This window comes from Colius striatus, chromosome 26 (assembly GCF_028858725.1).
Source record: "Colius striatus isolate bColStr4 chromosome 26, bColStr4.1.hap1, whole genome shotgun sequence".
NCBI classification, from domain to species: domain Eukaryota; kingdom Metazoa; phylum Chordata; class Aves; order Coliiformes; family Coliidae; genus Colius; species Colius striatus.
The window spans coordinates 765,377-779,000 of NC_084784.1; the positions used below are offsets into that span (position 1 = coordinate 765,377).

The 13,624-nt window shown below is 47.3% G+C and overlaps 1 protein-coding gene and 1 pseudogene across 1 annotated transcript; both read left to right on the forward strand.

Moving 5' to 3' along the window:
* The first annotated feature begins 83 nt into the window (after window positions 1-83).
* LOC133627987 (heat shock protein HSP 90-alpha A2-like) lies at window positions 84-1,313 on the forward strand (annotated as a pseudogene).
* Window positions 1,314-8,826: 7,513 nt separating this feature from the next.
* On the forward strand, window positions 8,827-10,062 carry LOC133627986 (heat shock protein HSP 90-alpha A2-like; the record flags this gene model as incomplete). The annotated part of the gene is given in 4 exon segments (XM_062015644.1): window positions 8,827-8,985; window positions 9,079-9,175; window positions 9,178-9,438; window positions 9,932-10,062. Coding segments are annotated over 4 exon segments (648 nt in total), but the record flags the coding sequence as incomplete, so codon positions are not given.
* Between the last annotated feature and the right edge of the window lie 3,562 nt (window positions 10,063-13,624).

The following is a 13,624-nucleotide window of genomic DNA, read 5'->3' on the forward strand; positions in this document are numbered from 1 at the left end:
GTAAGGCCATTGTTGCTGCCTGCAAGAAGATAATGTGCCCAGAGCTGCTGGAGGTGGGATTTGAAGTCCTTCTCTTGTTGCAGATGGCGGAAGCTGTGCAGACTCAAGATCAACCAATGGAGGAGGAGGTGGAGACCTTTGCCTTCCAGGCAGAGATTGCTCAGTTGATGTCTCTGATGATCAACACTTTCTATTCCAATAAGGAAATCTTTCTGAGGGAGCTGATTTCCAACTGATCAGAGGTAAGTTCTTTAAGGTCTGCCCTCATTCATGTCAATAAAGCTGCTATAATGTTAAAAACCAGGCAATGCTAAAGCCTGCGTCTTCTTTTAAAGGCTCTGGACAAGATAAGGTACGAGAGCTTGACAGACCCAAGCAAGTGGGATTCTGGAAAAGACCTGAAAATTGACTTGGTTCCAAACAAGCACGATCGCCCACTGTGGATACAGGCATAGGGATGACCAAAGCTGACCTGGTCAACAACCTTGGTACTATTGTCAAATGTGGTACTAAGGCTTTGATGGAAGCACTGCGGGCAGGAGCTGATATGTCCATGATTGGGCGGTTTGGTGTTGCTTTCTACTCGGCCTACTTGGTTGCAGAAAAAGTGCCAGTGATCACCAAGCACAATGATGATGAGCAGGACGCTTGGGAGTGGTCAGCTGGAGGATCTTTCACTGTCAGACTTGATAATGGTGAGTATGAAATGTCTCTGCTCAAGTATGCTTTCTAGAAGGTTTTTGGTACTCGGATACCTAATGTATTCATTGAAAATGAAAGGAATTGGGACTAGTCATGTGTCAGGTGAAGCCCAGGCCCAGTTGTTCTCATGCCATTCCTGTTTGAGTAGCTGTTGGTACCAAAGGGAATGCTTCATAATGAACAGTAAGCTTTCAAAGCTTGTAGATATCAATATTTCTGTAGATTCCTACAGTTTATCTACAGAAACTTGAAAGAGACCATGTGAGTAGATGAATGAGTTTCAAATCTCTTAGACTTGCCTGAAGTACCTTCTAGGTACGGTCAGCCCGAGGAAGTGTCTGTGAGGCTGTTCCTGTGCCCAGAAGTTTCCCTTCTCCCAGTAAAGATACTGCAGGACGTAGTCAAAGAAAATCTGCTTTAATATTCATTCCAAAGTGTAGGCTTCTGCTGCACAAATTAAAGCCGTCAACACCGTTCTAGGTGAACCTTTGGGCCCTGGAACAAAAGTCATCCTGCATCTGAAGGAAGATCAGACTGAATACCTGGAAGAGCGGCGAATCAAGGAGATTGTGAAGAAGCACTCTCAGTTCATTGGCTACCCCATCACACTCTTTGTACGTACCTTGCTTGAAGTTTTTACAAGGCTATTAATACATTTCACAAGATCTAGGTAAGTCACGTCATTTTAAGGGTTGGAAGGGACCTGGAAAGCTCATCCAGTGCAACCCCCCTGCCAGAGCAGGACCACCTAGAGTAGGTCACACAGGAACTGATCCAGATGAGTTTGGAATGTTTCCAGAGGAGAGTCCACAGCCCATCTGGGCAGCCCCTGCCAGTGCGGCCTCACCTGAACACTGAAGAGGTGTGTTTCTTTGGAAGCTCTTACGTTCCAGCTTGTACCCATTGCCCCTTGTCCTAGAGCACAGCCTGGCTCTATCCTCCTCACACGCAGCCTTTATGGCTTTGTCAACATGAATGAGGTCACTGCTCAGTCTCCTCCAAGCTCAAGAGCCCCAGCTCCCTCAGCCTTTCATCACAAGGGAGATGCTCCACTCCATCATCTCTGTGGCCCTGTGCTGAACTGACTCCAGGAGCTCCCTGTCCTTCTGGAACTAAGGAGCCCAGAACTGTGCTGCCCGTTCCCAAAGGAAAACACAAAACAACCGAGGTCGTTTCATGCGGTGCTTTATTGAGGGCCCTAGGGACCTGAGGACTGGTGTCCAAAGTCAGAGCCCCCACTAACAGAAAATTTCACAGAGTTTATATACTTTCCACAAATGATTACTTCATCAGGTCCCCGTGATGTTTACCAGTTTTCTTAGACTTTAGGATTATGTTGTGCTCTTTCATGTAGTTACTTGAGACAACGCTTATCTGAATCCACAGCCAGAAATTTCCATAGATAACAAACAGGTAAACATTCCAGATAACGATTTCTTTGAGAAAAACAAGATTCAGGTTCAGCATTCTTCACTAATCTCTTTGCTTTGTTTAAGCGAGAATGCACAAGCTCAGCATGCCCCACTAGTTCCCCAGACTGCTAGGTTACATCAACATCCCACACTGCTCACTAGGCCTCGATACAGACCTTAGCCTAACTACTTCTAACTTTCCATATACAGTAATGCTAACAACTGGACACTATTCCAGATGTCGTCTCACGAGGGCAGAGTGAAGGGGGAGCAGAAGCTCAGGATCACAGTCTCCAAATCACTGAGAAAAATGAAACACATCTTGATGTGTTGTCAGTGGTAGTTGAGTGTAATTGAAACGAGACAGTATAAATTACATCAGCACATGGAAATACACCAGCACTTGTGCCTGGGCACGCAGAATGCAAGGAGGAAAGTACCGTTTCCCTGGTGCCATTTTCAGGCCAAAGAAGAGAAAGCGGCCTCGTTATCCCAGGAGATTTGTCCAAGCAGGTCTTTGAAGAGGCCCAAGTCAGCTGGCCGAAGCCCAGGCTTGCAAGCCAGTTTGGCATCCTGCTGCTTCTCCATAGCAGCTGGAACTGCACCATTTCATGGTCACTGCAGCCAAGGCTGCCTCCAACCTCCACATCCCCAAGCAGCCCTTCTTTCTTGGTCAGCACAAGGTGCAGCAGCACACCCCTCCTCCTTGGCTCACAACATTTGTCCAGTGCAACAGCTTAGTGTTATTGCTTGTGTTTCCAGACCAGTAAGGAATGCACAAAGAGGTCAAGAGACTTGCTGGAGGGGAGGAGGAGCATGGATGAGACAGCTGGCAAGAGACCTCAAGTCTCCTTCCTCCTATCCCTGTAGTTTTCCCTGAACCGTTGTTGTGCGTATGAAATAAGATGGGGACAAAGGCTGTTTTCCTGGTAGTCTGATGTAGTCTTGAGGTCTGTGTAATAAACCCGGAGTCTGTTAGAATTCCAGCATGTAATATAAGGACCCTGTAATGAAATGAGTAATACAGACAGAGAGATATTTGTAACTGTTAATAAGATCCCTACTCAGTCTTCTCTTTTCTAGACTAAACAGCCCCAGTTCCCGCAGCCTTTCCTGGTATGAGAGATGCTCCAGTCCCCTGATCTTCTTGGTGGCCCTGCGCGGGACTGTCTCCAGAAGTTCTCTGTCCCTCTAGAGCTGAGGAGTCCAGAACTGGACAGAGGATGTCATTGCTGTGAGTTTCATCTTTAGAAACATTTCCCTTCAAGGTGTTTACATTGAAATTCAAGGTGTTCTAGATGTGCCAAACCACTCGGGAAAAACCACTGGGTTTTGCCCTCTTAAGACTCAGCTGGTGGTGTTGGTAACCTCAACCATCTTTTGAGGTGAGTTGAGATAGAACTGTGCGTGCTCAGGTTCTCAGCTGTGCTCGTCACCAAATGTTCACTTGAAATATTCCATCATTCACTTCCTCTTCTCACTTACCTTGGGGTCTGCGTAGACACTTGTCCCTCATGCAACTCCTTCCACTTCCCAGAAAAATAAGCTTCCTCTACTTTCTTCCTCTGACAAAGGGGTTGTGGAGGGTGCCCAATTGGCTCAGCCCCAGAGGTGGGTCTTACTTAGAGACAGGGAAATTTTTGAGCAACTTAGCATTAGCATAAGGACCAATATTACAGCTCCTTCCCTGGGACCAGAACCAGCTCTACACAGAGCCAAGACGTTAGCTAATGTTGTTCCTTGTGTGTGTTTGTGTTTGTTTGTCTTGTTATTCAACCAGTTGCAAAACCTTGTTTTCAAATAGAATCCTAGAATCATAGAATGGTAGGGGTTGGATTGTTGACGGATCTGCAATCCATGAAAAACTTCCCTACACAGGAATGCAGAGAAGCAGGCACTTCTTTATTCTGCAGCGCTGGGAAGACACGAGGGATAGCTCCTCCATAGGTGCTTCCTTGTTAGTTACCATTGTCAGGGTTTTTACAGAGCTGAAAGAAAAGGATTACATTTGCCAACACAAGCATGCATAAAATGTCCATCTGTCAGTTTAGCCCTTCACCTTGATTGGTTCCCAACAAACACAAAATTTCCAAAACCACAGTGATTGGTCAAAGAAAGATATCAGTCCCTTTGTTTTAGTAACAACTAAGGTAACAGCCAAGGTAACCTAAGGAATACATTGACCAGGGTCTCGTAGTTCAGGTAACAGCCAAGGTAACCTAAGGAATACATTGACCAGGGTCTTGTAGTTAAGGTAACAGCCAAGGTAACCTAAGGAATACATTGACCAGGGTCTTGTAGTTAAGGTAACAGCCAAGGTAACCTAAGGAATACGTTGACCAGGGTCTTGTAGTTAAGGTAACAGCCAAGGTAACCTAAGGAATACGTTGACCAGGGTCTTGTAGTTAAGGTAACAGCCAAGGTAACCTAAGGAATACGTTGACCAGGGTCTTGTGGCTAAGGTAACACGTCCCCATCAGGGTGGTATGTAACTCTTGCAGTTTGATCCTTATGTGATTCAAAGGAATACTTACTTAATCCATAGGTGTGTGAGTTATTTGAAGTGCTGAGGTAACTGATTGGTCTCTTACTAACTAGGTGCTTAACAAGTACTTCTGGTGGTGATAAGCGGTTCACTAAAATAATTGTGTGTGTGCAACAAGAAGGGACCTTTAGAGATGATCTAGTCCAACCTCCCATGGCAAAGCAGGTCCACCTAGATCAGGTCACACAGGAACATGTCCAGGTGTGTTGGGAAGCCCCCCAGAGAAGGCTACTCCCCACCCTCCCTGGGCAGCCTGTGCCCGTGCTCCATCACCCTGACAGTGAACTAGTTTTTCCTTAGGGTTAAATCATAGAATGATAGAATGGTAGGGGTTGGAAGGGAGCTTTCCCCTTCTCCTTGGCTCCTTGACCACTTGTGACAGTTGGTTGTCACGAGCACTGTGCAGGAAGCTCCTGGCCTGTGTGTGCTTAGCTGAGTGGCTTTGCCAGCAAATATCAGGGGTGTTGAGGTCCCCGTGAGGACCGGGGATGATGATTGTGAGGCAGCTCTGAGCCGTTTCTTCGAAGGCCCGATGCACTTCTTCTTCCTGCTCAGGTGGCCTAGAGTAAAGTGCCATAGTAGGATCACCCACACTAGCCTGCCCCTTTGTTTTCACCCAGAAGCACTCACCCCAGCCCTCATCCCCACCCAGGCAGAGCTCAATGTGCTCTAACTGCTCTCTCACCTAGAGAACAACTCCAGCCCCTCGGCCCAGTTGCCTGTGTTTCCTAAACAGCACGTAGCCATGGCTGGCTGTGCTCCAGCCCCGTGAGCTGGCCCAGCACGTCCGTGTCACTGGCGTGAGATCATGGGCGCCCTATCTCTGCAGCCACATCTCTAGTTCCCCCTGCTCACTCCCCAGGCTGTGTGCGTTGGTGTACAGGCAACACAGGGGCTCCCTCCAGCAGATGGGTTTCCCTGGCCCCTGGCAGGCCACACCTTTCCCCACTCCTTGTCCCATCTACGGACGGGTGTCTCGATGCCTCTTCACAGTGAGTCACCCCCAAGGAGCAGCCCTTGCTTCTTACAGGGCCTGTTGCCAGGGGCACAGTTGGTGGTGTATTGGTTGTTGAGATTTCCCCACCCAGACCGTGTTCATTCATGACCACATTTATTAGAGCTACAAAGGTATAATTTATTGGAACACGGGAGGGAGGGTCACGAAGGGGAGAGGGTCGTGTACCAGAGAGTGGCAAAGCGGAGAGGGGAGAGGGTCGCGATGCGGAGAGAGTCTTGAAGTGGAGAGGGACGTGGAGAGTGTCATGAACATAGAGAGCCTTGTGAAGCAGGGAGTCCTGAAGCTGGAGTCCTGAAGCTGGAGTACTGAAGCGGGGAGTCCTGAAGCTGGAGTCCTGAAGCGGGGAGTCCTGAAGCTGGAGTCCTGAAGCTGGAGTCCTGAAGCGGTGAGTCCTGAATCTGGAGTCCTGAATCTGGAGTCCTGAAGCGGGGAGTCTTGAAGTGGAGAGGGTCACATAGTAGAGAGAGTCGTGAAGTGTAGAGGGTCGTGGAGGGGGTCGTGAACTGGAGGGTCTTGAAGTGGAGAGGGTCGTTAAGCGTGAGTCGTGGAGACAGTCTTGAAGTGGAGAAAGTTGTAAAGCTGCAAGGCTCTTGGAGAGGGTCTTGAAGTGGTGAGTCATGAAGCGCAGAGTTGTGGAGGGTGCCTGAAGTGCAGAGTCTTGAAGTGGAAAGGGTCATGAAGCAGAGAGTCGTGACCTTGAGATGTTTGTGAACTATAGAGTGTCGAGAAGCAGAGAGTCGTGAAGTAGAGAGGGTCGTGAAACTGGAAGGATCGTGGAGAAGGTCCTGAAGTGGTGAGTGGTGGAGGGTCGTGGAGAGGGTCGGAAGCATCGAGTCTTGGAAGTGGAGAGGGTCGTGAAGTGGAGAGTTGTGAAGTTGAGAAGTTTGTGAAGTGTAGAGAGTCTTGGAGAGTCGTGAAGTGCAGGTGGTGGGAAGCACAGAGTGGTGAAGTGGAGAGGGACGTGAAGCGGAGAGTGGTGGAGAGAGTCGTGGAGACAGTCATGAAGCTGAAATAGTGAAGAGGGTCGCGAAACGGAGAGTGGTGGAGAGAGTCATGTACCTTAGAGTCCCAAAGTGGGGAGTGGGGAAGTGGGGAGGGTCGTTTACCTTAGAGTCATGAAGTGGGGAGTCGGGAAGTGGGGAGGGTCGTAAAGCAGAGAGGGTCACGAAGCGGAGGGTCCAAGGTCTTGTGCTGCAATGGATTCTGACACTAGAGTGGCACTCTGACATCAATATTTCCGTGGTGTTGCAAAGAGGAGCCTTGGCATTCGTTTGTAGTGCCGGGACCCATACTGTGGTGGATCGACCTCCATGGGCTCTTCCTGATCCTGAGGTGGATCCACCTCCATGGGCTCCTCCTGATCCTTTGGTGGATCCACTTCCATTGGCTCCACCCTGTCAGCTGCTGGAGGAAAAGCCATTGCAGCAGGAGTAAGAAGAGTTGCGGGAGGAGGAAAAAATGGTGCGGGAGGAGGAAAAAATGGTGCAGTAGGAGGAAAAGGGAGGGGAAAGGCAGCCATGGGTGCAGGGGGGCAAGTCGTTGTTGCAGGCATTGCTGGAGGAAAGGCAGGAGGTGCTGGAGGAGGAAAGGTGAACGTTGGTGGTACAGGAAAAGCCATTGGTGCAGGGGGAAAAGCTGGCGGAAAGGCAGGTGCTGCTGGAGGAGGAAAGGCAGGTGTTGCTGCTGCTTTGTTGATCTTGAGAAGTCTCTGAAGCCACATCTTCACCCTCCTGAACTTCTTCTCTTCTTGGCCAGGCAGAGATGAGCAACTGCTGTCTTTGGTGCTAAGGATCCCCGTCCAAGTGTGTGGAGGTCACGACGCCAGGAGCTCTGCAGCTGAGAGTCAAGTGCCGTGTGTCGGTTGGTATGCTAATGGGGTTAACGGACATGGCAGGAGACAGCGTGATGTCAGCAGCACACGCTGGGGTGAATGCAAATGTCCACGCGGACGACTGTGATTGGCTCCCGTGTGTGTTGGCTTGGCAGCGTGAGCTTAGGACTAGATGATGGTCAAGGCCTTTTCCAAGCAAACTAATGCTATGATTTGATGAAAGGTAGCGTGGTGTGGGAGGAAGAGGAGGGCTGTGGAGGGGCAGAGGGCCCCTTCCTGGGAGTGTCCCCTCTGTGTCCATTGCTAAAGGAGGGCCGTAGCAGGGATTGGGTCTGACCTGTGGTTTCTGGGTGTTAAGTAGGAGAAACACAGCACGTCACAAGGCAAGGCTGCTGCGGCTTTCAAAGCTACCCTTGAACTGGATTTGTGACTTAGGCACCTTGATCTTGTAGAGAGGGCTTGGATGGGATTGCCGAGTGGGTGGCCTCCACAGTGCTCCAAAATATGCCTTTCTTGGCTGCTGAGAAGTGCCAGTGGGCTGATGCTTCTTGTCCAAGTGGTGCTTTGCAGCCCTATTTTCCTGACTTTGGGCCAGAGCCCTTCCGAGTGGGCTTGTCAAGCCCCAGAAGTGCCTTCATGGATGTGAAGCCGTGCCGTTCGTTGCCTTCTCTCCTTTGGCACTTAGTGCAGGGAGCTTTGGCTGCTTGTCTGTCAGCATCAGGATGTTGTGAGTTCAAGGCTCCTGCCTTCCATTGGCTGCATCCTGTTGGCTCTGCAGACTGGGAGCAGGCTGGCATTTTTCAGGCAGGAGCAAGGTAGTTCTGATCCTCTGGCACTATCAGAAAGCATCAGTGTTTGTGCTGTAGCAAGACTGAAAAGAGTCCCCCGCAGAGAGTGACTGGGAAGAACAGGCAAGCTGCTGCTGCCAAGGAAGGCTACGTCTTTCTGTCCAGCAAAGGCTTTCACGTTTATTGCCAAGGCATAAGGTGCCCGTCATGCGCAAACAGTTGCAAGGTGTCTTTGGAAGGCAGCAAAACCTGTTGCTTCCTGATCTCGCTTCACGTCTCCAACGTTGCTCTGCATGAAGCATCTGAAGGGTGGAGAGGAGTGGGTTGGTATCTAAAAATCAATCCTCGTTTTGCTTTAATTCTAAAGCAAAGATATCCTTGTGTCCTCTCATCTGGAGAAAGAGGATCCTGTGTGTAGTCAAGCACATAGTTAAATAGCTTTATCTGGTAAGGCCATTGTTGCTGCCTGCAAGAAGATAATGTGCCCAGAGCTGCTGGAGGTGGGATTTGAACTCCTTCTCTTGTTGCAGATGGCGGAAGCTGTGCAGTCTCAAGATCAACCAATGGAGGAGGAGGTGGAGACCTTTGCCTTCCAGGCAGAGATTGCTCAGTTGATGTCTCTGATGATCAACACTTTCTATTCCAATCAGGAAATCTTTCTGAGGGAGCTGATTTCCAACTGATCAGAGGTAAGTCCTTTAAGGTCTGCCCTCATTCATGTCAATAAAGCTGCTATAATGTTAAAAACCAGGCAATGCTAAAGCCTGCGTCTTCTTTTAAAGGCTCTGGACAAGATAAGGTACGAGAGCTTGACAGACCCAAGCAAGCGGGATTCTGGAAAAGACCTGAACATTGACTTGGTTCCAAACAAGCACGATCGCCCACTGTGGATACAGGCATAGGGATGACCAAAGCTGACCTGGTCAACAACCTTGGTACTATTGCCAAATGTGGTACTAAGGCTTTGATGGAAGCACTGCAGGCAGGAGCTGATATGTCCATGATTGGGCGGTTTGGTGTTGCTTTCTACTCGGCCTACTTGGTTGCAGAAAAAGTGCCAGTGATCACCAAGCACAATGATGATGAGCAGGACGCTTGGGAGAGGTCAGCTGGAGGATCTTTCACTGCCAGACTTGATAATGGTGAGTATGAAATGTCTCTGCTCAAGTATGCTTTCTAGAAGGTTTTTGGTACTCGGATACCTAATGTATTCATTGAAAATGAAAGGAATTGGGACTAGTCATGTGTCAGGTGAAGCCCAGGCCCAGTTGTTCTCATGCCATTCCTGTTTGAGTAGCTGTTGGTACCAAAGGGAATGCTTCATAATGAACAGTAAGCTTTCAAAGCTTGTAGATATCAATATTTCTGTAGATTCCTACAGTTTATCTACAGAAACTTGAAAGAGACCATGTGAGTAGATGAATGAGTTTCAAATCTCTTAGACTTGCCTGAAGTACCTTCTAGGTACAGTCAGCCCGAGGAAGTGTCTGTGAGGCTGTTCCTGTGCCCAGAAGTTTCCCTTCTCCCAGTAAAGATACTGCAGGACGTAGTCAAAGAAAATCTGCTTTAATATTCATTCCAAAGTCAAAGTGTAGGCTTCTGCTGCACAAATTAAAGCCGTCAACACCGTTCTAGGTGAACCTTTGGGCCCTGGAACAAAAGTCATCCTGCATCTGAAGGAAGATCAGACTGAATACCTGGAAGAGCGGCGAATCAAGGAGATTGTGAAGAAGCACTCTCAGTTCATTGGCTACCCCATCACACTCTTTGTACGTACCTTGCTTCAAGTTTTTACAAGGCTATTAATACATTTCACAAGATCTAGGTAAGTCACGTCATTTTAAGGGTTGGAAGGGACCTGGAAAGCTCATCCAGTGCAACCCCCCTGCCAGAGCAGGACCACCTAGAGTAGGTCACACAGGAACTGATCCAGATGGGTTTGGAATGTTTCCAGAGGAGAGTCCACAGCCCATCTGGGCAGCCCCTGCCAGTGCGGCCTCACCTGAACACTGAAGAGGTGTGTTTCTTTGGAAGCTCTTACGTTCCAGCTTGTACCCATTGCCCCTTGTCCTAGAGCACAGCCTGGCTCTATCCTCCTTACACGCAGCCTTTATGGCTTTGTCAACATGAATGAGGTCACTGCTCAGTCTCCTCCAAGCTCAAGAGCCCCAGCTCCCTCAGCCTTTCATCACAAGGGAGATGCTCCACTCCATCATCTCTGTGGCCCTGTGCTGAACTGTCTCCAGGAGCTCCCTGTCCTTCTGGAACTAAGGAGCCCAGAACTGTGCTGCCCGTTCCCAAAGGAAAACACAAAACAACCGAGGTCGTTTCATGCGGTGCTTTATTGAGGGCCCTAGGGACCTGAGGACTAGTGTCCAAAGTCAGAGCCCCCACTAACAGAAAATTTCACAGAGTTTATATACTTTCCACAAATGATTACTTCATCAGGTCCCCGTGATGTTTACCAGTTTTCTTAGACTTTAGGATTATGTTGTGCTCTTTCATGTAGTTACTTGAGACAACGCTTATCTGAATCCACAACCAGAAATTTCCATAGATAACAAACAGGTAAACATTCCAGATAACGATTTCTTTGAGAAAAACAAGATTCAGGTTCAGCATTCTTCACTAATCTCTTTGCTTTGTTTAAGCAAGAATGCACAAGCTCAGCATGCCCCACTAGTTCCCCAGACTGCTAGGTTACATCAACATCCCATACTGCTCACTAGGCCTCGATACAGACCTTAGCCTAACTACTTCTAACTTTCCATATACAGTAATGCTAACAACTGGACACTATTCCAGATGTCGTCTCACGAGGGCAGAGTGGAGGGGGAGCAGAAGCTCAGGATCACAGTCTCCAAATCACTGAGAAAAATGAAACACATCTTGACGTGTTGTCAGTGGTAGTTGAGTGTAATTGAAACGAGACAGTATAAATTACATCAGGACATGGAAATACACCAGCACTTGTGCCTGGGCACGCAGAATGCAAGGAGGAAAGTACCGTTTCCCTGGTGCCATTTTCAGGCCAAAGAAGAGAAAGCGGCCTCGTTATCCCAGGAGATTTGTCCAAGCAGGTCTTTGAAGAGGCCCAAGTCAGCTGGCCGAAGCCCAGGCTTGCAAGCCAGTTTGGCATCCTGCTGCTTCTCCATAGCAGCTGGAACTGCACCATTTCATGGTCACTGCAGCCAAGGCTGCCTCCAACCTCCACATCCCCAAGCAGCCCTTCTTTCTTGGTCAGCACAAGGTGCAGCAGCACACCCCTCTGTCAGAGACCAGCTCTTTCCAGGACGATGAAGGACAGGCGGACCACTGCTCTTAGGGCAAGTGACAGTTTATTGCTTCTTCTTATGCTCTTTTTATAGTCAGTACATATCGCAAAGGTCATCAGTATAGGTTAACAAACAATATGAGTACGTATATTTTCTATATGCTACAAATCAATCAAATGTTATCTACAAAATTTATGGTACTGTTTACTACATTTTTGTGATATATGTTCCGTGGCTACAAGACATCTGGTGTCGTTATCATTGTTGTGTATACAGGATGTTTTTGCTTAAGTTAGGGGCTTTGTTTAAGGAGCCAACCCTTTCAGGCAGGCTTCCTTAGAAAAGATTAACCCTTACCAGGCAAATCCTTTCGAGGGCCATTCTACCCTTTCAGGCAGATTGGTCTCATCATTTCACCCTTTTTTCTTTTTATTCAGTATGTATTGTAGCGGGAACGTGTTGTGTAGCCATTAATTGTAATTTTTTTTGTTTTTATACTCGTTTGTTTTATCATATCATACATTAAACGAAATATGCAAGGTAATACTACAACTAGGACAATTATGCATAAAGTTGCTCCTATAAGGCAATAGATTCCTTTATAAAATGAAGATAAGGATGGAAAAGAAGCTTTTAAAACACTAACAAAATCATGAGCACGTTGGGCGAGAGGCAACTGCAATTTTTCTGTATTTTGTAGAGAGAGAATTTCTCCATGCAATTGTTTTAAGTTAATTGAAGAGTTGGCATTATTCCATATTATGCTAAGCCAATAAGCAAAGATCTGTAATGATGACCAATAGTTAAAATCATGTTGTTGTGGTCGAGGTTGTTGTGGTATCAGCATCAGGCGTTGAAACCTCTTTCGGAGCTTGCCTATTTTCGTTTTTGGCATGTCGAACACAGCGTTCTGGAATCCACCGAGGTACAGGCTCATCTGTTGGGAAAATACAAACATACCCTCTACCCCATAATAGAACCGGGTCAGGGCCTCTCGTGGATCCATCAATAGGATCTTTCCATAATACTGCAGGTTTCTGCTGAGCTGGGGATTGCCAATGACGATCAGCAGCCGAAAGGCCAGCTGCATCGAGAGTAAAAAAGTTTAAAACAAAAAGAGCATGATTTAACAAAGACAAAGGAGTGTCCTTAATCCCCCATGTCCCCGTTTTTAATTTCTTTAATTGTGTCTTCAGAGTAAGGTTAAAGTGTTCAATCATGCCTTGACCCTGTGGATTATAAGGAATCCCTGTTTTATGTGTTATAGAAAAATGAGCACAAAATTTTGAAAATTTAGCACTAGTATATGCGGGGCCATTGTCTGTCTTGATAGTCTTTGGTATACCTAAGGCTGAAAAACAGTGTAACAAATGTGAAATTACTTGTGCGGTTGATTCTCCAGACAAAGGAGTGGCTACTGCAAAATGAGAAAAGGTATCAAGGGTTACATGGATATAAGAGAGGCGGCCAAAAGAAGGATAATGAGTAACATCCATCTGCCAGAGATCATTAGGTAAAAGACCTCGAGGATTAACTCCATAATGAGGAATTGGTAAAAAAGAAACACACGAAGAACATGTTCGAACAATTTCTCTAGCTTGTTCTCGAGAGATATGGCACATACGTTGTAGAGTAGCTGCAGGTAAGTGATGCAGAGAGTGCAAACGCTGGGCTTCTGCAACAGTAGCAACAGTAAAACGAGTTAACAAATCAGCCTGATTGTTGCCGTGACTCAAAGGTCCAGGTAATTTAGAGTGACTACGAATGTGTCCTACAAAAAGAGGTGCATCTCTTATTATTAAGAGAGATTGAATCAGACCAAAATATCGTTGTATAAAAGAAACTTTAGAAGCTATGACAGGAACTGTTTCTAAAAATTGTAATGAAGTGACAATGTAACGACTGTCAGAATAGATATTCAAAGGCTCAGAAAATTTCAACAGTGCTTGATAAATTGCATATAATTCAGTCATTTGTGCAGAAACATTCTCTAATTTCCAAACAAATTGGTCTGTAGGAGTATACAGGACTGCTTGTCCATTAGATGATCCAT